Source organism: Lissotriton helveticus, chromosome 5_1 (assembly GCF_964261635.1).
Source record: "Lissotriton helveticus chromosome 5_1, aLisHel1.1, whole genome shotgun sequence".
Taxonomy (NCBI): domain Eukaryota; kingdom Metazoa; phylum Chordata; class Amphibia; order Caudata; family Salamandridae; genus Lissotriton; species Lissotriton helveticus.
In genome coordinates this window covers 460,059,880-460,085,978 of record NC_136065.1, presented here as the reverse complement: position 1 = coordinate 460,085,978, position 26,099 = coordinate 460,059,880, and the positions used below count along the sequence as shown (strand labels likewise).

The window sequence follows — 26,099 nt, the reverse complement described above, 5'->3', positions numbered from 1 at the left end:
TGACACGAAAGCCAGCCAAGACAACTGGCCTGAGGGTAATAGAACGCCGGCAGAATCATATGATGAAATACCAGCCAAGCTAAATCCCCATATGGTCAGTAAGATCATTAAGAACATGAAGAACGATGGGGCCCCTGGACCAAATGGAATTCCAGCACCAATCTTTAAAAAGGCCCCCGACTTCTGGGCAGGTTTGCTAACTCCTTTATTCATCCATACATTCCAATCATCATCAACCCCCGATTCCTGGAGGGGCTCCATTTTGGTCCCTATACTACAAAAAGGAGACCGCCTAAAACCTTCAAACTATAGGCTTATTGCCCTGCTTGACCTTGAAGCCAAGGCTTACGCTCGCCTTCTATTAAAGGACTTGGAGGGGTGGGCAGAAGAGAACAGCATTATACCATCTTATCAAACGGGCTTCAGGTCAAGGGCATCGACCATGGATAACATACTGGCACTGGCCTATTTAGCCATCCAGACCACCACGAAGAACCATCCCCACACTTTTCTGCTGCTTCGTGGATTACAGCACAGCCTTCGATAAAGTGGTGCGAAGAAGATTATGGTGGAAGCTAGAAAACTGGGGCATTCCACCGAACCTATTGAAGGCAATAAGATCGCTTTATGAAGATACCTGGGTAAGAGTCAAAACCAGCGCCAGCACTGTGTCCTCGAAACTCAAAACTGAGTATGGGCTGAAACAAGGCTGTGTGTTGGCTCCCATTTTTTTTAATCTTTACACGGCGGACTTGGGCGACGCCCTAAAAGGAGCTAGCCTAGTAACTCCAAGACTAGGAAATCTGAAGCTGCCGGTGCTCCAATACGCTGACGACACTGCCATAATGGATCACACAAAAGTGGGTCTCCAAAGAGCCCTGACCGCTTTAAATCAATTTAATAACATCAATAATCTGACAGTAAATCAAGGAAAGACCAAGGTTGTCATCTTTGGGTTCTACCATCGGAAAAAGAAAGCACAATGGCATTTGGGCAACCTGCAAATTAAGACGGCAGTGTCATACAATTACCTAGGCGTCTGGCTGACGGATCGGGCTAAGGCGACTGCCCATTTGAAACATCAGAGTATTAAGGCCAACAGGGTCATATATTTACTCAAACAACTAAATAATCAGCTGATTAGTCCAACCGCCGGCCCAATATTGAAAGCTATGAAAGCGAAACTGCTACCTGCAATCAGCTGTGGCCACCAGGCTTTCCACAGGTCACTGCAGGCCTACTTAAATACAGCGCAGTCTAAAGCTTATAAAACAGTGTTTCAAATCCCAAGGGCAGCAAGGCAAGCAAGGCTAAGATTGGGGCTGGGAATGGCAAGGCCGGACCTGATGTGCCAGGGTGACATCATAAAACTGTACCTCAGGATTTTAAGGGCTCCGGCACACTCCTTAAAACTCCAACTAAAATCAATCTTTAAAGAGCCTTGCACGCCCTGGCATTCTGCACTCGATAAAGCGACTGAGACATTCAATATAGTGAGTGAAAGCATATTGAGGCCGGACATCCCCCTGAACACATGGAAAAACGTGATAAATAAACAAGTGTGTGAAATCTCATTTGATTTGGACTGCAAATCCCTTTGTTCAAGTCCACTCTTAGTCTCCTTGAATAGTTCTTACACAGTAGGAAAAGCCCAGGCTTTCTTAAGTAACGCCATTACACCATCAGTTCGAAGTAAAATCTTGTCCATGAGACTAATCAATCTAGGAATTGTGGATTTTAACCCTGAGGGGGCTCGCAGAGGGGAAGCCACTAAATGCAGATTCTGCCCATACAAGAGGGAATCATGGCTCCACCTGCTATGTTGTTGCCCCAGTCTTATCAAGGCAAGAAGGCGATTACTGCGTCCGATTTGCTCCACTAATGGAACAAAATCATGCAGCGAAGCATCAGCCTTGTGTTTTCTTACAAACGGCACGATGATTCTAGCCAGACTGGGGAAATGTGTCCATCATATTAGGACTGACTTAAAACTGGCAAATGAATGCAATAAAACTCTGGAGAAGATCTCTGCAAATCCGGCGCAAGGATGCTGAGGTTGCCTAATCCGTGCATCGATGCTTGTCTGCACTTTCGGCATCCCAGTCAGGAAAACCTCTCTCATGGTGAATGGTCTAGAGGCCAAGGGGGAAGGAATCATCACCTGACATTTCCACCCATAGAACAACATGGGAGCCCGGGCCACCTTTAAAGCCCCACCTCCATAAACACTAACTCTGGGGAAGACCGACTTTGGTGGACCTTGGGGAGGGGAGTCAAACTTTTTTTTTCCATCTTTTTATCAAAACGTATTTTAAACCTCTGTTACAAATAACCGTTTTTAATTATTGTTCTAGCTGTAATATGATGAGCACTTTTTAATTAATTGTGCAGTTAATAAAAAAAATACAGTGATTGAGAGGTAACAGCTGGAATGGTGGGCTAGGCACATCACATGAGAAGTGATCTATTATCATGCATCCTTTGTCATCTTTCGTACACAGAACGTGAACAGCAGTGAAATGAAGTGTGATCTAGACTATTTGACATATGACTTTAAACAAACATGATCATGTGCCAGACTGACAACCACTTTCATTGGAGAAGGTGCACATTAAAGGACAGGATAGAGTGACACATGAGTTTATCCTCTTCCTATCTCTAAAATTAAACTACTGTTTGGTTAGGTTACTCCCTCACAGCGTCACTGAAATCTCTTGTTTTTCCCCTCAAATGATGTATCCTTCTGCCCAGTGCAGCAGCAGCAAAGGTTCAGTTAATTTAATCAAGTGTGGCTCAGGGTTAGGTTTGCACAAAAGCCATAAGCATTCAGGCCAGGCTTATTGTTACACTATTGTCAATATGCAAACAAACCGAAATACACGTGGACATTTGAGGCACATGGTTTCGATTGTGCATTCATATCTCCCAATGACCACTCTAAAAGCTTTCTTCTCTTTGTAGAAAGTGGAAAAGGACACGTATGAAACAGAAGTTGGAGCAGCAGACCAAGGGAGAAGCCTCAGATGAGAGCGATGAAGATTTTGATGAAGGCTTCAAGGTGCCTGGGTTCCTCTGGAAAAAACTCTTTAAGTATGTGATTTTATGCTTATAGGCCTTGCAGCACCACCCACATTTGTATTTGTCTAGGCATTTGACTAGCGATGGTTCTGATGGGATCATGCAGTGTGTGTGTGTGTGTGTGAGACATTGGTCTGCTCAGTGATCTAGTGTTATCCATGACAAATCAAGTGGCTTCCTGCTCTGATATCAGTGTTATGTTTTCAAAGTTTTAAAACCAAATGAGGACATTGCTCTAAGTGGCTGTGTTTCTGCTTTTATGATTTTACTATCCTTTATGCCTTTCATTATGCTAATAATTGCTGGTTGTCCTCTAGCCCCCTAAAAAAGGATCAGCATGATGAATCAGCCTGCATGGTGAGGTATTTGCAAACATCCATTGAATTTTCTATAATGTTCAGTTTTTCTTCATTCGATATTGTTCCTCGGTGCCTAGGTACTCTGAGGTTGCTGCTTTCTACAAAAGACTGGATGTCACGCTTGTGTTGCAAGAGTGTAACCTGATGCCACAGTAAGATTTTGGAGACCTAGAGGGAAAACGTGTGCCTCGTGATGGATGTGAATATGTGGGTAACAATAGATGACCACATTTTTAGAGTGTTCGAAAGGAGGTTCTTTTAGAGTATTGTTCGAGCAGTTCATTACCTGCTTGTTTTCAGGCAGCATTATCACTGTTTTTCTTGTGGGTAAAAGGACTTGGTTTCTGCTGTCTGTGGTGTACTTGGGATTCTTTGGTGGTGAGGGCTCAGATTGCCTTGCGTATTGCTGTGTGTGCTGTATCATCTGTGAGCACAAAGGAAAGACCGATCAAGTGTGTGTAGAACGATCAACCTTACACAGGTAATCAAAGATGTGCATCTTCTCGGGTTACCTTCAAACTCCTTGCTGTGCTCTCCTTACTGCCCCTAATCACTACTCGCACACCCATTACTGCCCCCTCCTGAGTGAACACCAACCTGCTTTTTTCTTTGCTACCTGTGTAGTCAAATTTTACTGCCTTTTAAATGGTTAAGTGTGTGTTTTTACGTCTCTCGCTAATTCCAACATAAAAAGGCAGAGTGGCCGAAGTGGATCATATACATTTGATAAAGAGCAGCTTTAAACATTGACTGCATGTCTACTGGCAGTGTGTTTGGGGTTCTGTCATCACCACTGGGTTCTATGCAATACTATCCACTGTTAGTTCTCTTATTGCCTTGGTCACTGAGAATCTTATTCAAGGAACAGTTACTGTTGTGGGTGGAAATCCAGGCATATCTGCGTACTTAATATAGTAGCTGGAAATTACTTTGCATGGTTACTGGTATTTACCTAGAGCTGGTGCATTGTGTAGTTCTTTAAATCCCTTTCCCTCCACCAACAACCCATGAACTTTGTGCATTTTCACTCTGCTGGGATCTAGCATAACCTCCATCTCTGAATCCAGTCAGCAGCCATTTTCCATTTTTTTCTCCATAGACTCTCCCATCATGTCTGATGACTGGACTACAAACTTCACTGTATCTCCTTCCAGAAGAACAGAACTGAAGTCCAGATAGTGAGGGATCCTTAGTCTCAGAAACACCCACTAATTATTGTTGGGCAAAGCAGTCTGAAAATGTGTTCTTTGTTTTACTACCAATTCATGGGTGGAGCCTGGCCTCTACAGTAGTCCACAGGTTGTCGTTCTTGAGCTGCTGAACAAAAAGATGGAAGTTTGTTTCCAAATTCCTTTCTACTGCAAATAAAGTCCAGAAAGTTTGTCTCACTCCCTGAGGGCATTGGCGTTAGCTGCCTCCTTGTCCATCAGTAAGGATAATACTCCTGAAGAAGGATCTTCTCTAGATAATGTTCTTGCAGAGGACATCTAGATTCTCTTCTGGCAGAATGACAACCTTTAGATTCCATCATATAATACTGTGCAGCAAGAGTTGACCATAAACTTATGGGTACTCGGGCTATCACTACTTCTCAATCACAGTGGTTCTTATTGGTATCATTCATCATTTATCAGCTAAATTGACTGTATCTAATAAATAAAAATTTTTAAAAACTATCCAGACCACCATATATCAAAAGTAATCCATAGTCAAGTATTATAAACTTTCCATGTTGCAATAAATTATAAGAGTGCAGTGCGTCCCAGTGAAAAAGGAACCACAACCCAGTGTGTCATGAAACAAGTAAAATGGAATTGTATCCAGAGCTCTGTTTTGTGTTGTTAATAAAAAACAGGTTAATACAGAACCATCAGGTCAATGTCTGATTTCTTTGTTATGTATATCAATGTCGACGTTTCGAACCTCAACCGAATACAGGGGTCTCATCGGGACAGGGAGATGCCTGAGACAATTTGTCCGAGTTGTAAAAATAACAACTGTCCAAAACCGAATGGTAAAGAGTACTGCTTGCATGCAGTCATTTTAGCTGATAAATGTAGAATGAAGTGAATGATGCCAGGGAGAACCAATGTGATTCAGAATTGTTGATAACCCACGTTCTGTATAAGTGCTGGGCATGAATCCTCTGGTATTCCTTATAAAACAACCACTTGTCGTGCTTAAGAAGTCTTCAGTGTAATGGTTAAAATGGATTCATTCAACTCCATGATTTGGATTCTGTGCAGTTAAAAATGAAATGACCGGGGCAGATGAACGTTCTGTTTTATTTATTTATTTATTTATTTATTTATTTAAAAGTTTTATAGAGCGCGAACAAGATCCTAGCGGATATCAGAGCGCTATACAGACATTAAATGTTACATATACAGGAAATAATGGTAGATCCACATAGAAGTACAATGAATATGATAGAGAAAGACAATACAGTTATGTTAGGCCTAGATAAGTGTCTTGTAGTTAGTGGCTTAGCTGCCTTTCACCACCTTGATTCAGCAGAGCATACTCCTGTGTATTGAGCCATGAGGATGGATTTAACTTCATTTAACTTTTCTTCTGAAGGTAGAGTTTACTGTATTTTGCCTATTTATGAAATGATATGCCAGAGAGTTTTACATCTTCTAGGAATGTGAGATCGTCAGGTGAATGGATTCATGGTTCTTGAGCTCGCTCATTATTTTATGAAGTTCCTACGTTTATCCTTCTGCTGTTGAGATGTATTGTGAAAAGTGTTTTCTTTTAAGTAGTGTTGGGTTTCCTTGTAGAGGTGTTTTGAAAGCTAGAAGTCCATCAAGCTGGATTCGGGCCCGGTCGGGGAACTATTGAACAAAATCTGAATCTACATTTGATAATCTTTAAATATACAACAGCAAAGAGGTGGTGCAATTCACTTGGCCTTGATTGACCTCATCTCGACGTTTGACAGGGCTGTGCTGGCGTCTATGGGGCGTGAGCCTGCTCTTGTTGCCTTCCTGCGTGATTTACATGACGTTCTTACTGCTTAAGCGGGGTATGTGTAAATATTGAATGCAGTCAGCACTTTAGTTTGAAGAGATGGGTTCTCTATGGTTGCATCCTGGCTCCCTTTCTTTTTATTCTTTATATTATTCGGCTGGAATCAGTATTAATTGAACAAGGGATGGACGTACTGAGTGCGGGTCGTCGCTTGCTACCTGCCTTTTTATATGTTCATGCAGTCCTAGTTGCACTTAGTACATACACTTAGGGTTTGCAGCAACTCCTTGGCCTTTTTGTTAGTTTTATGGATGGGCTCAATCTCACAAAAAACGATATTAAATCTTGTGTTATGCTGGTTGACCCTAAAAAGATCTAAAATATTTCAGGTCAGCTTATCAGCAGGGTTGAGCATTTTACGTATCTGGGCATCATATTTGATTCACATTTTAATTGGAAACTATTGCTAAAAAAAAATAAGACTTTTAATAGAGCAACTTATAGTATTAATGAATTTTCGAGAAGGCTTGGGCATAAACAGGTTAAGGCGATTCTTAATGTTTAACGCCAATTGTATCTCCATAGCAATTTTGCATATGAAATTTAGGGATATGTGCCCAGTGCACCACTACAGGTAGTTGATAAATATGTTTATGAGAGGCCTTCTGAACGTCCCGCTAGGTATTCCAAGTAGATTGTTCATGAAGAACATGATATATATCAGATTTTGTTAGTCTCTGCGCCCTTCTTTTATGTATTGTATGGTAATTGTATTTACTTTCCGCATATGAGGTGCCAATGCACTTTTCAGTGACAAGTATGCTGCTCCGGAACCCAAAGAGGATTAGTGGTGAATTAGTATAGGGAGGTATGAAATTAATTTGAGCGGTGGACATGCGAGTTTGTTGCTTGGTTTAAAAAAGGATGATGGAGGGATAGAAGAGGTAAGGGTTTGCCTTTATATAATGCTTGCTACCCCTGATGAGGTGTCAAAGTGCTTTTGGCAGGTAGCACGCTACTCCGGAACCCAAACAGGGTGGGAATTAGTATATGGAAATATTAAATTAATTTGAGCAGTGAACATGTGAGTCTGTTAGTGGGACTGAAAAGGATAGTGGAGGGATAGAAGAGGGAAGGGTCTAGCAGTAGGAAGGAGATAAGATAAGTACAGGGGAGGTGGAGGGGTCAAAACATTTAAATTATGGTGTCACAACATTTACTTTGTTGCCATATACCAAGGTATTTTTAGGTCTAACTGGCCCAACAGCTTTAACTATCTGCAGGTGAAAGCCTCTTGTGGACTGTACCAAAAACTTTTAGTGGACTTATAGCCCACCCATAGCTTACTATTGGTTGTCTTTGTCACTCATTTGCTTGCTTCTTATTTAATGGCTTGCCTTCCTCTTCTTGTGTTTGCCCTTGCACTAGAATATAACCTCTTGACCATTGTTTGTTGATAGGTTGACTTATCCTTTTACAGATCATTTTTAAGGAACTACTTTTCTTTAGGCACTATATTAAAGTGCATGTGTTTGCAAACACTTCCATTTCATGTGTTGCTTGTACCAACCGCACCTCCCCCAAATTAGCTGTGCTGCTCCCTGCCCTGGCTTTATTTTCTATGTTCTGTTGAACCCTAAATGTCTGCTGCTCTCCCGCTCTCTCCCTGTTGTTTCCCACACACCTGCTCATCCCCCTTTTCTTTGTTACTCCACTTTCACAAATCTGCTTTTGCCCAAGTGATAATTCCTTCTTGAATAAGAAATATTAAAATGGCACCTACATCATTCAATTAGTGTGATGTCAGCGCTTAGAGACCCCTGGGTTATATAGCGCTATATAAATCGAAAGAAATAAATAAAATAAAGAAATGTCATGCATAAAAGCGCCCACTGAATAACGCAACCGCATGCATTTGCTTGCAACACCTTTTTTCACCAGAAATTTAAGCAAAATACATTATTGACAAAGCCAATAGGTCACCAAGGATAGACCTATTTGCTTTGCCAATGTTTTTCTAGGGTATGTGTTAACTGTTATTGAAAGACTATTCCAGTTTGACAGAAAATTTGAAAGTAAAATAGACACTGCAGCACTGTGATAAGTGCACATGGTGGGATATCACACTTGGACCTGCCATTTTTATGTTTTCACCACATAGCTGCCAAGGTTTCAGATTGCTATGTGTGACATTTTCATAATTTCAGTGTAAGTATATGTGACATTTCAACGGCTATGAGTGACACTTTTTCGTGAGCAAAATAAAGCAATGCAGACGAGAAAAATGTATAAATGTAATTATTTACACCAATTTTTGAACCCCAGCCAAGTCTGTAATGGGGCATGAGAGTTTCCAACACGGATCTCAGCAGTCAGCGGACTCTCGGATTCTGGCTGTCGCAGACAGTCACAGCACAGCATGATTGGGTAGCCCCTCGAAACCTACTACAAGGGTTCACCAGTGAGAGTCAGCAGTAGTCTCCCCAGGGAAGTATTTTATTTTGTATTTATTTTAGGATGTTTATGAAGCGTGAACAAGACCTTAGGGAGTCAGGGCGCCTCGTGTTAAACATTTTATTATCACAAGTTATGTAATAATAATAAAATAATCCTGAGCTTATACAGCGCCTGGTTACACTAACCAGTGTGTCTCCGCTCTAGTCATTGGCCCCAGCATCCCACAGTTACAGCCTCCACAAGTCCGCCAAATGGAACTAGTCCCTAGGGAATAAGTAGGTTTTTAATTCTTTACGGAAAACCACCTCAGAGGTTTCCACACGGAGCCTAAGGGGTAGGGTATTCCAACGACGGGCAGCCAAAAAGCGGAAGGATCTTCCTCCCATTCTGGCCCTTCTGTTTTTGGGAATCTGCAACATGCCAGCCCCCTGCGATCGCAACAGCCGAGTAGGAGTGTACGATGTACAAGAAAATACACACAGTATAACACCCCCTAGAGGTACAGACATTAGTAGTGGGGTACAATGCCAGCTGCATATCACATGACCACCTCCACAGAACTCCGAAATCTCCCCAGTGAGATCTGCCGCCTCTAAGAGAAGACATTTCCTGGGTTAAAGGTCACTGTTTTGGAGACTGATCATTGAGGGTGCAGCAGCAGCAGCAGCATCAACAGAACCAGGTACCAGGACTGAAAGATGCAAAATAGATCCGGGCATTTCTGCCATTTCCCTTATTCTGAGTGAATGAATACTTGTCTTGTGTAGTGCCTAGCATCTGGTGAGTCATGTTGTATTGAAGCACCTCCAGTTCGAGCCACAGTCCTGCACCAGCTGTTCTTTACAGGTCAGAAGTCCTTCTCTTCCAGGCCCCGAGGCCGTGAATGGAGCCCCAGCATGCAGGTGTGCAATGTACGGCACTGACACACAACAAGCACAGACACGAGGGAAGAGGATGTGCTCTCTCATGTCGGTAATGGAGCACAGCACGTAGGTGTGCAGTGCAGGACACTCGTGCACCATGAGCATAGACACGTGCTCTCTCCGGTCATGTAAGGCACTTCGTCATGGGAGTGTACCTTGTGCACGGTATACACCTGTTACAACGCATTTTTTACAACGCAATACTGTTACAACGCATCTTTTACAACGCAGATACTATTACAACGCATACATTTACAACTCATACTGTTACAACGCATATACTGTTACAACGCATGTACTTTTACAACGCATTTTGTATGATATGTGTATAGTTAATGAAGGCTATTATTGTCAATATATTTGAGTAAAATATATAATTATATTTAGTTTAAATTTGTTAAAATTAATTTTAAAATATATTATTTTTAGAAATATTTTGAGTATTAATTTGGGTATTAAAAAATTATTTAAAATATGTAAAAATTAATTAATTATTAATTATATTATTGTATTTTTGAATATAATTATAATTTATAGTTATGTGAAATATAAAATATAAAATATTATTAATAATAATTAATGTGAGTATTAATTTGGGTATTATTGAACTAAATTAAATATGAAAATTTTTTTTGTTTTAGAATATATTGTTTTTATAAATATTTTGAGTATTAATTTGTGTATTAAAAAATTAATAAAAATATGTAAAAAATAATTAATAATTTTATTATATTTATAATTATAATTTATTGTTATTAGTAATTAATATGGTAAATGTTAATTGAGTATTAATATAGTTATGTGAAATATAAAATATTATTAATAATAATTAAAATATGTAAAAATTAAATAAAATTTTTAATTGTATTTATATTTATTTTGAGTATTAATTTGGGTATTATAATATTAATTTAAATATGTTAAAATTAGTCAATAATATGTTTATTTTCAATTATAAGATATTTATATTATTAAGTTAATAATAATAAATATGAGTATTATTTTGAGTATTATATAACTAATTTAAATATGTAAAAAATAATTATTAAATATATTGTATTTATAATTATTAAATTTATTGTATGTATAATTATTTTGAGTAATAATTTTGGTATTATACAATTTAATAATAATAAATCCATTTATTTAAAAATGATAATACATTATATTTAAATAAATTAAATTGGGAATTAAAGAAACAGTTTAATATTTTATACGTTTATCAATAGAAAATATTTTAAAAGAATATATTTGTGAAAAACTTATTATAATATTATGGTTCCCACGGTTTAACATTGTTTTCAATGGATACATTTGTCCTTCATTTATTTTCATGATACCTTGATATATGTATAGCAGTCCGGAATTAAAGCAAAGTAAAGTAACAGAAAGAAAGAGAAAATAACAGAAAAGAAAGAAGAAAACAGGTAAGAAAAGAAAGTACAATTTTTATATGAAAATAGTTATGAAAATATACAATGCATTAATTTAATAAAAACGAACAAACAGTGTTTTAGTAAGTAAAAATTTTATTTTCTTATTCTCGAAATATATTAAAATAAACTTCTATTTTTTTAATATTTAATGTATATTTTTGAACATTTTTAATCTTCATGTAAAAATATAAAAAAAATAACTTTATTGCAAATAATCGATTAAATATAACAGTACAGTAGTCCCTTGTTTATTGTTGCAGCATATCCTGACGTCATTACGTTTACGCGAGCGTCATCGGCCATTTTGTGGAGTACCGGAGCAGGAAGCAGCAGGAAGCAGCAGGACGCTGATCTACGTTCAGGTAGGAAAACATTTAAATATTAAATAATATTGTAAATCAAATAAAGATTATCATTTATTTTAAGGATAAGTTAAGTAGAGGTTGCTCGAATAGAAAAAAATGTTAATAAAACAACATGTCGCTACTCGTATTTTTAGAATATGCCTATGTTGGGTCGGAGGGCGTGGGGAAGATCGGTAATTAGATTAATGAAATAATTAGTTCTATGAAATGATGTTAAAGTGTTTTATATTGTAATTAATATACAATAAATATATTTATGTATGCAATGTATTTAAATGCATTTTCGAGTGAAATTAAAGTTTAGGAAAATGGAGTTTGAAAAAGTTAGTTTCACGTAATTGTTGATGAAATATTATTCAAATGTAAACAGTGATATTTCCAATGTTTTATTCGTTCTTTTTAAAAAAAATAATGTTTTTGTTGGGCATTCAAAATATTGGAATATTTGGAAAAAAGTGATATTATGATTGATTATATTGTTTGCCATTAATTTTTATTAACAAATTTTTGATTATAATTCTGCTTTGTCTTTCAATTGTTAAAATTAAAGTGAAAGATTCATGAATTATTTATTTTTTGCTTCATTATATTTAAAGGCAGAATTAATGTTCACCGTTATTATAAAAATAAGGTGAATTGTATATTTATGGTTTTTGTTGGAGTTACTATATTTGGATTGAGAAAATCAGGTTACATTGGATTTTAACATTGAAAAGGCCAGATTGTGTTTCGCTTTCTGTAGAAAAGAAAGGAGATTAATATATGTATGATTTATTTTCGTGTCTATAATAACATTTAGCACATATTAGTAATTTCATGGAAATATCACTATTTTGCTTAAAAAAATAGTTTTATCAACAATTTTATGATGTAGTTTTGAAAGAATAGTTTTGAAAGTTATTAAAAATGCATTTATTACATTTGCTAAGTAATTTCTAATTATTTAGTAATATTGTCACAAAATTAGGGTAGCAAATATTTAATTTGCAATATTTAAAAAAAATTTAATAAAAAAATTAAAAAATAATTAATTCATGTAAGGGGTTTATTAAAGTATTGTTGGTAAAAAATTACTAAAAATAAAAATGAAAATGACCCAACATCAAATTTAGAAAAATTTTAAAGTAAAAAGGTTTATTGCCAATTTAAATTAGAGAGTAAATTTAGATAAAAGCAGGAAAGTAATGTGAATAACAGTTTAAAAAGAAAGGATGTTAGCAAGATTCTCAAGGTAATCTAGAGCCACACACAACGAAAATTGTTGTAAAAGTCCCAATAGTCGTTCAGACATATCCTTAGTTCTTTGAGTAATCCGTGAGTTTAGACTACCTGTGAGAGTTTGTGATAGTCTCATTTCTTGAAAGCTTTGCTCCTTCTTCAAAGTTTCAAGAAATGAATAGAAATTAGGGTGGGGTTTTCCAATTAAATGATTGAAGGAGTTATGCCATCCCTCAATGGCATTTGTTTTAGCCTCTCCCTGTAGGCAACTCGAATAACAGTTCCACCACTCCACATGGAAACGTGGCTTCCTCCTGCGACCCGATCTGCCTAGGTGTCCAATCCATGTGTCTTCCATATAATTTAGAATTGGTGCCAATTTGTCTTCGTTTGTTAAATAATAATCAGATTCTGTAATGGCAGTGTAGTACTCGTCTACACTTTCGGGAGGGACAAAACAAAGAGCTGTTAATTTTTTTAATTCTACTTGAAGTTTGCTGTCTGTTGAGTATTCTGTAACTAAGGGTGTTTTCTGTAATTTACGCCAGAATGCCTGGGAAAAGTGGAAAAAACACCCTTGAATTTGGGTATCCGTGTACATTTTGGTGATCACATTAATCATGCTCAATTCAAAATCCATTATTATTTTCCTAGGGCTTTGCTTAGTTATAGATTTTATCACAGCTAAAAATTCTGTGTAAGTTGCAGAAGTCTTATCAGGCAGCAAACTATACACTAGGGGTATTACACTGTTGTTAATTTTTGCGTGGATAGTATAAATTTGGGTGAATGGATGGGGCGTGCTTTTAAACGTCCCATCCATCATCCAAATTTCACTAGTTTCAAGCTTTACAAGGTTACGTGGAGTACTAAATATTAAAATACGCTTTAGAGGGTTTTCATTATCATGCAGTAGGAAAGGTTCATTAGCAAAAGAAATTGTAAGTTCGTGAGGAATATTGATATCAGAAAAAGTATGTGGCGTATTTACTTGAGTATTACTTGCCTGCTTTTGACGTTGTATAATTCTACGCAAATTATGAATAGTTGGAATATTACTAGCAACATGAGTAGGGACATGTTGTGCAACCTGTCTCAAAATAGATCCTGTGGATTCATTGGAGGTGCTTGCAATAGCTTTCATTTCATTAACTGTTTCTCTAATATCAACTTCCATTGCAGAGGCAGAGTGGTTATGGTCAGTTGTTCTTACAATAATATCATTGACCGTAACCGCTCTGCCGCTGCAACGAGTTGTATGGTATTGCACGCATCTCCAATGAATCCGTGGATTACTTAACCTATCCTTACAATAAATGTAACCTGCATGATTAAGTAGTTGGTTTCCTTTCCTGGAAGAGATATATTTAGCTGTTGGATGTGTAGACATTTCCTGAAAAGAGAGAAAAAAAATATTAAGTTTGTGAATATAAAATTTTTTCCCCTAGATTTGTATGTACTTTTCTGTAGTAGGGGATCTCTGTGTATAGTCATAATCTAGTGAATAGTCCCGCCCATGTGCGTGGACCCCGGAGCAATCAAAAATAATCTCTTACAGTGTCAAAAAATGCAGAAAATGCATAGACACTTAAGAGAGAATTTAAAGACAGATAATGCAGCCAAAAGGCTACACTGTCCAGTACTTCAACTAGAAATTTCCACCATAAAATCCACAAAACAGCAAAGCCTGTACAGATTTCCCTTGCTTAACAGCAAAATCCCTCAGGAATGATAGAGAGAAGAACCTGGACAGACAAGCCCCATAGGCTGCCATTATGTGGCTTAATTAGGATACTGTGCCTTTAAGAGAACCTTCCAGAACCTTCTCTCAGTATCCCAGAATGCATAGCAGGTCCAACTTAGCCTCAGTTCTTTTTTCCGGCTCCTGCAAGCAGGACCCTGGAGCATTGAGCTCTCCCTTTCAAGGGTTTTTGTTGGTGTTTTACACTGATTTCGATTTTTGGTACTTTTAAAGTACTCTGGTGACTTTCTTTCTGTGTTTCTGCACTCTTTTTTGTCCAATAATGCCTGCATTATTCGACAAGTGCCCTGAGTGCTCAAGAAAGAAGGCCAAGACAGACTCCCATGAGGTCTGTATTCTCTGCCTTCCCTCTTCCCACATTCCTGAGGAGTGTAGGATCTGCAGAAGCTTCTCTGGAAGGACCCTGAAGGAGAGGAAGAAGATCAGGCTTCAGGGGCTTGAGGAGAGGAAGCTGAAGGCACGAGGTGGGTCAGGAGGGGCTCCTTCTACCCATGCTGAGGCCTCTGGGGGGCTCCCCAGGGGCAGGAAGACCAGCCCGCGCCCAAGGTCTCCGTCTGGGTCAGTTGCGCTGACCACGACGTCGAGGGGACGGTCAACGGCCAGTTCCAAGTCTCCCCAGGGCTCTGGGTCGAGAAAACGTCGCCCGTCGACGTCGAGGAACGTGTTCCGGCCGCCGTCGAAGCCGGTGTCGATATCCTCGTCGTCGCTGTCGGCGTCGAGTGATCGACATCGGAGGGCCCGGCGTCGGCGCTCGCCGTCGAGGCGACACCGCCGTTCGCCGTCGAGGACATCGTCGTCGAGGGGATCCTCGTCGTCAAGGTCGCCGTCGAGACAAAAGGCATCTCCGGCGCCGAAGAGGTCGACGTCGAAGCATTCCAAACGGCCGACGTCGAGACGGTCGAGAAGATCGACGTCGAGAAGGTCGGAGAGGTCGACGTCGAGGAGATCCAAAGGGTCGCCGTCGAAGCGATCCAGGAAGTCGACGTCGAGACCGGCGAAGAGGTCGAGGTCGCCGTCGAGGCACCATCGCCCGTCGTCGAGGTTTCGTGGCTCGTCGATCTGGTCGGGGTCGACGTCGAGACGAAGACACGGTTCGACGTCGAGGAGTGTGATTCGGTCGACGCCGAAGGACCGTTCGACGTCGAGGGGACATCGGTCGTCGTCTGGACACCGGTCTTCAGCGTCTGTAGGTCCTAAGGACAGGCCCAAGACTGTGGGGGGCTCCCCACTCTCTGGTAGAGGTGATGGCTCGCCGGGACCGGCGCATTCCGGGGTGGATACTCCGATGAAGCCGTCTACGCCTCCTCCGCGGCCTGCTGTGCCGAAGGGTCCTCCTCCGAAGGCCCCTACCCCGCCTCCGAAGCCGGCTCCGCGGGACCCGCGTCCGGTTGCCCCTCCACCCCCGATCCCACCGAGGGAGGTGTCGATGCCTAAGTTCCCGACGCCTCCGAAGAAGACTCCTAAGAAGCCTGGAGCTCCTGACCCTGGGAGGCCGAAGGAGCGTCCGAGGCCCAAGAGGTCGAGGTCTCGCTCGGGGAGACGGGACAGATCGAGGAGTGGCCGCGGATCTTCATCACGATCCAGGCATCATCACAAGAGACGTCGGTCCAGGTCACGTTCTCCTTCTGGGACCCGTTCCTACTCGCCCACGCTGTCCGATTCGCCGGAGACTAGGGTGTCTCCGATAGACGATATTAGCACATTTCAGGAGGTTCTCCTGCGTGGTGCGGCGAAGTTGGGCATTGAGGTTGAAGCGCCTACGGCTTCTACCTCGGTAATCTTTGAGACTTTACACAAGAGGCACTTGTCTCGCCCCCTGTTACCTCTGGTGCCGGGGCTCCTTGAGCCCGCCGAACAGCTATTCCTGACGCCGGCGACGGTGAGATCTGTCCCTTCCAGGATACTGAAAAAGTACAGGGCTCCGGACTCAGACCCAGCCTTCTTGAGGAAAGACCCGGTACCGGATTCAGTCATCGTGACTGCTGCTCGGAAGCTTCATTCCACCTCCCCTGCGTCCACGGTGCCTCCGGACAAGGAGAGCCGGTGGATCGATTCTGCTGGTCGCAAGGCGTGTGGGACATCCGCCTCGTCCATGAAGGCGGCCAGTGACTCGGCTTTGCTGGGACGTTACGACCGGTCCCTTTGGGACTCGATGGAGCAGTTCGCAGACCTCGTCCCTCGAGACCGCAAGGAGGACTTTGTGGAGATCGTCAAGGAGGGGATGTTGGTCTCTAATCAGGCCATCGGCGCTGCAGCAGACATATCGTTGCTGTCCGCGCACGGATATTGCCACGGGATTCACCAGAGACGCCATGCTTGGCTCAGGTTGACATCGTTGAAACCGGAGGCACAGCAACGCGTGGCGAATCTCCCGTTTTCCGGAGATACCCTCTTCGGGAAGCACGCGGATGATGAGATGGCCAGGATGAAGGCCGAAGCGGAGACCCTGACGGCAGTGGGCCTGGAAAAGCCCAAGGAAAAGAAACCCTTCCGACAGTACCAGCGTCGGTTTGGGGCGCAGGGTCGTGGAAGGGGGCAGTCTGCTGGTCAACATCAACAGCGGCAGCAGCAGCAGCAGTACAGGCAGCCCTTCCAGAAGCGACAGGGTGGTAGAGGTCGTCAACAGTCCTCTACCGCGACCAAGGGCCCGGCCGGGTCCCGTCCCTGAGCTGTTACTTCCCCCTCGTCCGTTACCCGCTCCGGTGGGGGGAAGCGTTCAATTTTTTCTGGCAGAGTGGAGAAAAATTACTCAGGACAAGTGGGTGCTGAATATTGTTTGCAATGGATACAGTCTACGTTTCACCAGCCCTCCTCCATCGATTCCTCCCGTCAGCTCGCAGTATCAACTGCGCGAGCTTCAGACGGAGGCGGACGTTCTGCTAAGGAAAAGGGCGATCGAAGACGTACCTCTGTCTCAAAGAGGAAGAGGTCTGTACTCTCGGTTCTTTCTTGTCCGCAAGAAGGACAAAAACGAGTTCAGGCCCATTCTGGATTTGCGGCAGGCAAACAAGTGGATTCGCAGAGAAAAGTTTCGCATGCTGTCGTTGCATCAGATCTACCCTCAGCTGCAACGGGGAGACTGGATGTGTGCCATAGATCTACAGGACGCATACTTCCACGTGCCCATTGCATGCAAACACAGAAAATTTCTGCGCTTTCAAGTCGGCACCAATCACTATCAGTACACGGTGCTACCCTTCGGACTGAAGTCTGCACCCAGGACATTCTCAAAATGTATGGCAGTGGTAGCGGCACACCTGAGGAAGAACAAGGTGTTTGTCTACCCGTACCTGGACGATTGGTTGATCAAAGCCTCCTCCTTCTCGGAAGCTCGAGCACACTTCCAGAAGACGTGCGTTCTCTTGAACAGGCTGGGGTTGCACATCAACATGTCCAAGTCGGTCCCGCTTCCGGTGCAGTGCATCCAGTACTTGGGGGCCTCCATCAATACGCTGTCAGCAAGCGTGTCTCCTTCGGAAGAGCGACGTTTATCACTCGTTCGGAAGGCTCAGGCTCTCATGAAAACTCCGTCTACGACGGTGAGGACCGTGTCTTCTCTACTGGGATCGATGGCCTCTTGCATTTTTCTCACTCCTCACGCACGGCTACAGATGCGTCCTCTGCAGGAGTGCTTGGAGGATCAGTGGGACCAGAGGAGAGGTTCTTGGGACGACAGGATACGACTGTCTCTACATGCTCTTCAGTCTCTGAAGTGGTGGTGCTCGAAGGAGAATCTCCTCAGAGGCGTTCCCTTCCACAAGGACATTCCCACACAGACCATCGTGACGGATGCGTCTCTCCTAGGTTGGGGGGCGCATTCCGGAGATCTGCAAATTCAAGGGACGTGGTCCCCGACGGAGTCCACGTACCACATCAATTTCCTGGAACTGAGAGCTGTTCACTTGGCACTGAAGGCCTTTCATCCGTCCTTTCAGACCAACTCTCTGCTTGTTCAGACGGACAACACGACTACGATGTATTACCTCAACAAGCAGGGGGGCTCGAGATCGCGCACTCTGTCGCAGGAGGCGCAGGCGATCTGGCACTGGCTTCTGGCTCGAGGACTGTCGATAACGGCCACCCATCTGCCAGGTGTGCAGAATGTTCAGGCAGACGAGCTGAGCAGAATCGTGCAGGAAAACCACGAATGGGTCATAAACGACGAAGTACTAGGAGAAGTCTTCGCAAGGTGGGGAACTCCAGACGTAGATCTGTTTGCCACCGCCGAAAACAGCAAATGCCGAGGCTTCGCCTCCAGGTACTACCAGCCAGGGACGCTGGGGAACGCGTTATGGATCAACTGGTCGAACAGCTTTCTGTACGCTTTTCCACCAATTCCCCTGATTCCGGCGGTTCTCATCAAGCTGTCTCAATCCAGGGCGAAAATGATTCTGATTGCCCCGGAATGGCCCAGACAGTGGTGGTTCACGGACCTGCTTCACCGATCTCTCCTTCCTCACATGAAGCTGCCGTGCAGGCCGGACCTTCTCAAGAAGTTCGGGGGGCGGATGGTGCACCCCAACCTCTCGTCTTTGAGTTTGGCGGCATGGCTCCTGAAATAGTGCAATATGGCCATCTGAATCTCCCAGAGGATTGTATGGGCATACTGAAGGAGGCTAAGCGACCTTCCACTAGGACTTCCTATGCTTACAAGTGGAAGAGGTTTTGCATCTGGTGCAAGTCTAAGAACTATGACCCTACGTCATGCAAGGAAGATGTCATCCTTCCATATCTGCTTCATCTGGCGCAGTCGGGCCTTAATGTCCATTCCATTAAGGTTCATCTGGCTGCTTTGACTGCCTACAGGAAAGGCCCTTCACAGACTTCCTTTTTCCAGATCCCTGTGATCAAAGATTTTTTGGAGGGCTTGAAGAAAGTGTTCCCTCCTGTCAGGCTTCCTTCGCCTTCATGGGACTTGAATGTGGTGCTGTCCAGATTGATGAAGGAGCCTTTTGAACCCATTCATAAGGCTTCGTTGCAGCACCTGTCCTGGAAGGCGGCGTTCCTCGTGGCCATTACATCGGCCCGCAGGGTGAGTGAGATTCAGGCATTGTGTTGCCAAGAACCTTATACTGTATTTCATAATGCTAAAGTTGTTATGCGTACTCACCCTAAGTTTCTTCCCAAGGTTGTTTCTGATTTTCATATCAATCAGACTATCACTTTGCCTACGTTCTTTCAGAATCCTTCATCTCCGGCGGAAAGGTCTTTACATTCCCTGGATGTGCGGAGGGTGCTGAAGTTTTATCTTGATAAGACTAAAGATATTCGTAGGTCAGACCAATTGTTCGTCAATTATGGCTCAGTCAGGACAGGTCTTGCTACCTCTAAACAGTCCATCTCGAGGTGGATTGTGTCCTGCATACAGTTGTGTTACTACAAAGCTAATAAGACCTTAGGAGGTAAGCCTAAGGCTCATTCCACCAGGGGCAAAGCTGCTACGACAGCTATGCTCCGTAATGTTCCCATTGCAGAGATCTGCAAGGCGGCCACTTGGAAGTCGGTCCATACCTTTGCTAAGCATTACTGCCTGGACACTGATGCCAGGGCAGACGCTCAGGTTGGGCAGGCTTCGCTGCGGAATCTGTTCGCACAGTAGTGGCGTTATTTTACTCTCCACCGCCGCTTGTTGTGGGGATGGGCTTGCCATTCTATTCACTAGATTATGACTATACACAGAGATCCCCTACTACAGAAGGAGTAGTTTCTGTCCTGTAACTCCAGTTCTGTAGTAGGGGTATCTCTGTTATAGTCATAAGCGCCCTCCCGCCTCCCCGGTGGAGTGTTGTTCATGATCATAATGCTACAGGTCTGGCGTTTCCTACGCCCTCGAAAAGAACTGAGGCTAAGTTGGACCTGCTATGCATTCTGGGATACTGAGAGAAGGTTCTGGAAGGTTCTCTTAAAGGCACAGTATCCTAATTAAGCCACATAATGGCAGCCTATGGGGCTTGTCTGTCCAGGTTCTTCTCTCTATCATTCCTGAGGGATTTTGCTGTTAAGCAAGGGAAATCTGTACAGGCTTTGCTGTTTTGTGGATTTTATGGTGGAAATTTCTAGTTGAAGTACTGGACAGTGTAGCCTTTTGGCTGCATTATCTGTCTTTAAATTCTCTCTTAAGTGTCTATGCATTTTCTGCATTTTTTGACACTGTAAGAGATTATTTTTGATTGCTCCGGGGTCCACGCACATGGGCGGGACTATTCACTAGATTATGACTATAACAGAGATACCCCTACTACAGAACTGGAGTTACAGGACAGAAACTACTCCTTCCTATTGCATCACTATTATTATTGTATTACTCTTTATTTTATTCCAGCACTTTCCCTACTGCAGCACTTACTCAGAGTAGGAACAGTAATTTACACCTGTGGATTATCCAGCACTTTCTCTATTGTTGCATTTAACCTGAGTTGGAATAGTAATTTACACCTCTACACTATCCTGCACTTTCCCTACTGCAGCACTTACCCGGAGTAGGAATACTAATTTACACATCGACACTTAACTGCACTTTCATTACTGCAGCACTTACCCGGAGTAGGAATAGTAATTTAAACCTGTGGATTATCCAGCACTTTCTCCACTGCTGCACTTACTTGAAGTAGAAATAGTAATAATTTACACTTCAAGATAATTTAGCACTTTTCCTACTGCTGCACTTACATCCAGTTGGAATAGTAATTTACACCTATGGATTATCCAGCACTTTCCCTAGTGCTGCACTTACCAGAAGTTGGAATAATAATAATTTACACCTCTAGATTTTCCAGCAATTTCCCTACTGCTGCACTTACAGGGAGTTGGAATAGTAATTTACACCTGTGGATTATCCAGCACTTTCCATACTGCTGCACTTAATTGAAGTAGAAATAGTAATAATTCACACTTCAAGATTATTTAGCACTTTTCCTACTGCTGCACTTAAATAGAGTTGGAATAGTAATTTATACCTATGGATTATCCAGCACTTTCCCTAGTGCTGCACTTACCAGAAGTTGGAATAATAATAATTTACACCTCTAGATTTTCCAGCACTTTCCCTACTGCAGCACTTACTCAGAGTAGGAACAGTAATTTACACCTGTGGATTATCCAGCACTTTCTCTACTGTTGCATTTAAACGGAGTTGGAATAGTAATTTACACCTCTACACTATCCTGCACTTTCCATACTGCAGCACTTACCCGGAGTAGGAATACTAATTTACACATCGACACTTAACTGCACTTTCATTACTGCAGCACTTAAGTGGAATAGGAATAGTAATTTAAACCTGTGGATTATCCAGCACTTTCTCCACTGCTGCACTTACTTGAAGTAGAAATAGTAATAATTTACAGTTCAAGATAATTTAGCACTTTTCCTACAGCTGCACTTACATCGAGTTGGAATAGTAATTTACACCTATGGATTATCCAGCACTTTCCCTAGTGCTGCACTTACCAGAAGTTGGAATAATAATAATTTACACCTCTAGATTTTCCAGCACTTTCCCTACTGCTGCACTTACAGGGAGTTGGAATAGTAATTTAAACCTGTGGATTATCCAGCACTTTCCATACTGCTGCACTTACAAGGAGTTGGAATACTAATTTACACCTTAAGACTATCCTGCACTTTCTCTACTTCACCACTTACCTGGAGTTGGAATAGTTATCAGAACCTTTACACTATCCTGCATTTATTTGTATTCATGCTTTATTCATATGTGTATAATGAAAACTGATTTTCACTTACTTTTTGAATTGGATCTTTTCTTTGCTGAGATGGGTTTCTGATATTGTTTTTGGTTATAGTAGATATTTCTGAAGATCTTGCTGGGTTGTGTACTTTAAAAAGAAATGTTTTGTTACAAATGTGTGACTTATAACTTGTGAAGAAAGTGACTTTTTACTTCCTAAAAGTTTAGATGTTTTTAAATTCAAGAAACATAGAAATAATGCACAATTTTACAATTATATTACTGGAATTATACATTTGGGCTGCACTTTACCTACTGCTGCACTTACCCAGAGTTGGAATATTATTTTACAGGTTTCTTGACTATCTAGCACTTTCCCTACTTTTGCACTCACCTGGAGTTGGAATAGTAATTTACACCTCTACACTATCCTGCACTTTCCCTATTTCAGCACTTATCTGGAGTAGAAATACTAATTTACACCTCGACACTTAACTGCACTTTAATTACTGCAGCACTTACCCGGAGTAGGAATAGTAATTTACACCTGTGGATTATCCAGCACTTTCCCTACTGCTACACTTACTTGAAGTAAAAATAGTAATAATTTACACTTCAAGAATATTTAGCACTTTTCCTATTAATGCACTTACATTGAGTTGGAATAGTAATTTACACCTGTGGATTATTCAGCACTTTCCCTAGTGCTGCACTTACCAGAAGTTGGAATAGTAATAATTTACACCTCTAGATTTTCCAGCACTTTCCTTACTGCTGCACTTACAGGGAGTTGGAATAGTAATTTACACTTTAAAATTATTCTGCACTTTCACCACTGCTGCACTTACATGGAGTTGGAATACTAATTTACACCTTAAGCCTATCCTGCACTTTCTCTACTGCACCACTTACCTGGAGTTGGAACAGTTATCAGTACCTTTACACTATCCTGCATTTATTTGTAATCATGCTTTAATCATATGTGTATAATGAAAACTGATTTTCACTTACTTTTTGAATTGGATCTTTTCTTTGCTGAGATGGGTTTCTGATATTGTTTTTGGTTATAGTAGATATTTTTGAAGATCTTGCTGGGTTGTGTCCTTTAAAAAGAAATGTTTTGTTACAAATGTGTGACTTATAACTTGTGAAGAAAGTGACTTTTTACTTCCTTAAAGTTTAGATGTTTTTAAATTCAAGAAACATAGAAATAATGCACAATTTCAGAATTATATTATTGGAAATATATTTTTGGTCTGCACTTTACCTACTGCTGCACTTACCCGGAGTTGGAATATTATTTTACAGGTTTCTTGACTATCTAGCACTTTCCCTACTTTAGCACTTACCCGGAGTTGGAATAGTAATTTACACCTCTACACTATCCTGCACTTTCCCTACTGCAGCACTTACCCGGAGTAGGAATACTAATTTACACCTCGACACTTAATTGCAATTTCATTACTGCAGCACTTACCCGGAGTAGGAATAGTAATTTACACCTGTGGATTATCCAGCACTTTCCCTACTGCTGCACTTAATTGAAGTAGAAATAGTAATAATTTACACTTCAAGATTATTTAGCACTTTTCCTACTGCTGCACTTAAATCGAGTTGGAATAGTAATTTACACCTATGGATTATCCAGCACTTTCCCTAGTGCTGCACTTACCAGAAGTTGGAATAATAATAATTTACACCTCTAGATTTTCCAGCACTTTCCCTACTGCTGCACTTACAGGCAGTTGGAATAGTAATTTACACCTGTGGATTATCCAGCACTTTCCCCACTGCTGCACTTACATGGAGTTGGAATACTAATTTACACCTTAAGCCTATCTTGCACTTTCTCTACTGCAACACTTACCTGGAGTTAGAATAATTATCAGTACCTGTACACTATACTGCATTTATTTGTATTCATGCTTTATTCATATGTGTATAATGAAAACTGATTTTCACTTACTTTTTGAATTGGATCTTTTCTTTGCTGAGATGGGTTTCTGATATTGTTTTTGGTTATAGTAGATATTTTTGAAGATCTTGCTGGGTTGTGTCCTTTAAAAAGAAATGTTTTGTTACAAATGTGTGACTTATAACTTGTGAAGAAAGTGACTTTTTACTTCCTTAAAGTTTAGATGTTTTTAAATTAAAGAAACATAGAAATAATGCACAATTTCAGAATTATATTATTGGAAATATATTTTTGGTCTGCACTTTACCTACTGCTGCACTTACCCGGAGTTGGAATATTATTTTACAGGTTTCTTGACTATCTAGCACTTTCCCTACTTTTGCACTTACCCGGAGTTGGAATAGTAATTTACACCTCTACACTATCCTGCACTTTCCCTACTGCAGCACTTACCCGGAGTAGGAATACTAATTTACACATCGACACTTAACTGCACTTTCATTACTGCAGCACTTACCCGGAGTAGGAATAGTAATTTAAACCTGTGGATTATCCAGCACTTTCTCCACTGCTGCACTTACTTGAAGTAGAAATAGTAATAATTTACACTTCAAGATAATTTAGCACTTTTCCTACTGCTGCACTTACATCCAGTTGGAATAGTAATTTACACCTATGGATTATCCAGCACTTTCCCTAGTGCTGCACTTACCAGAAGTTGGAATAATAATAATTTACACCTCTAGATTTTCCAGCACTTTCCCTACTGCTGCACTTACAGGCAGTTGGAATAGTAATTTACACCTGTGGATTATCCAGCACTTTCCCCACTGCTGCACTTACATGGAGTTGGAATATTAATTTACACCTTAAGCCTATCTTGCACTTTCTCTACTGCAACACTTACCTGGAGTTAGAATAAATATCAGTACCTGTACACTATACTGCATTTATTTGTATTCATGCTTTATTCATATGTGTATAATGAAAACTGATTTTCACTTACTTTTTGAATTGGATCTTTTCTTTGCTGAGATGGGTTTTTGATATTGTTTTTGATTATAGTAGATCTTTTTGAAGATCTTGCTGGGTTGTGTCCTTTAAAAAGAAATGTTTTGTTAAAAATGTGTGACTTATAACTTGTGAAGAAAGTGACTTTTTACTTACTTAAAGTTTAGATGTTTTTAAATTAAAAAAACATAGAAATAATGCACAATTTCAGAATTATTTTATTGGAAATATACTTTTGGTCTGCACTTTACCTACTGCTGCACTTACCTGGAGTTGGAATATTATTTCACAGGTTTCTTGACTATCTAGCACTTTCCCTACTTTTGCACTTACCCGGAGTTGGAATAGTAATTTACACCTCTACACTATCCTGCACTTTCCCTACTGTAGCACTTACCCGGAGTAGGAATACTAATTTACACCTCGACACTTAACTGCACTTTCATTACTGCAGCACTTACCCGGAGTAGGAATAGTAATTTACACCTGTGGATTATCCAGCACTTTCCCTACTGCTGCACTTAATTGAAGTAGAAATAGTAATGATTTACACTTCAAGATTATTTAGCACTTTTCCTACTGCTGCACTTAAAACGAGTTGGAATAGTAATTTACACCTATGGATTATCCAGCACTTTCCCTAGTGCTGCAATTACCAGAAGTTGGAATAGTAATAATTTACACCTCTAGATTTTCAAGCACTTTCCATACTGCTGCACTTACAGGGAGTTGGAATAGTAATTTACACTTTAAGATTATTCAGCACTTTCACTACTGCTGCACTTACTTGGAGTTGGAATACTATTTTACACCTCTAGAGTATCCTGCACTTTTCTTACTGCAGCACTAACATGGAGTAGGATTATTATTTTACAGGTTTCTTAAATATCTAGCACTTTCTCTACTGTTGCACTT

At 41.2% G+C, this 26,099-nt stretch overlaps 1 protein-coding gene across 8 annotated transcripts in view; it reads left to right on the top strand.

The window, feature by feature from the left end:
- ERCC6 (ERCC excision repair 6, chromatin remodeling factor) overlaps positions 1-26,099 on the top strand; it is a 251,290-nt gene that overhangs the window by 88,027 nt on the left and 137,164 nt on the right. For all 8 annotated transcript variants that reach the window (XM_078642710.1, XM_078642717.1, XM_078642713.1 and 5 more), the window contains one exon: positions 2,962-3,090. In XM_078642710.1, the coding sequence (XP_078498836.1) occupies positions 2,962-3,090 (129 nt within the window). The remainder of the gene's footprint in view (positions 1-2,961; positions 3,091-26,099) is intronic.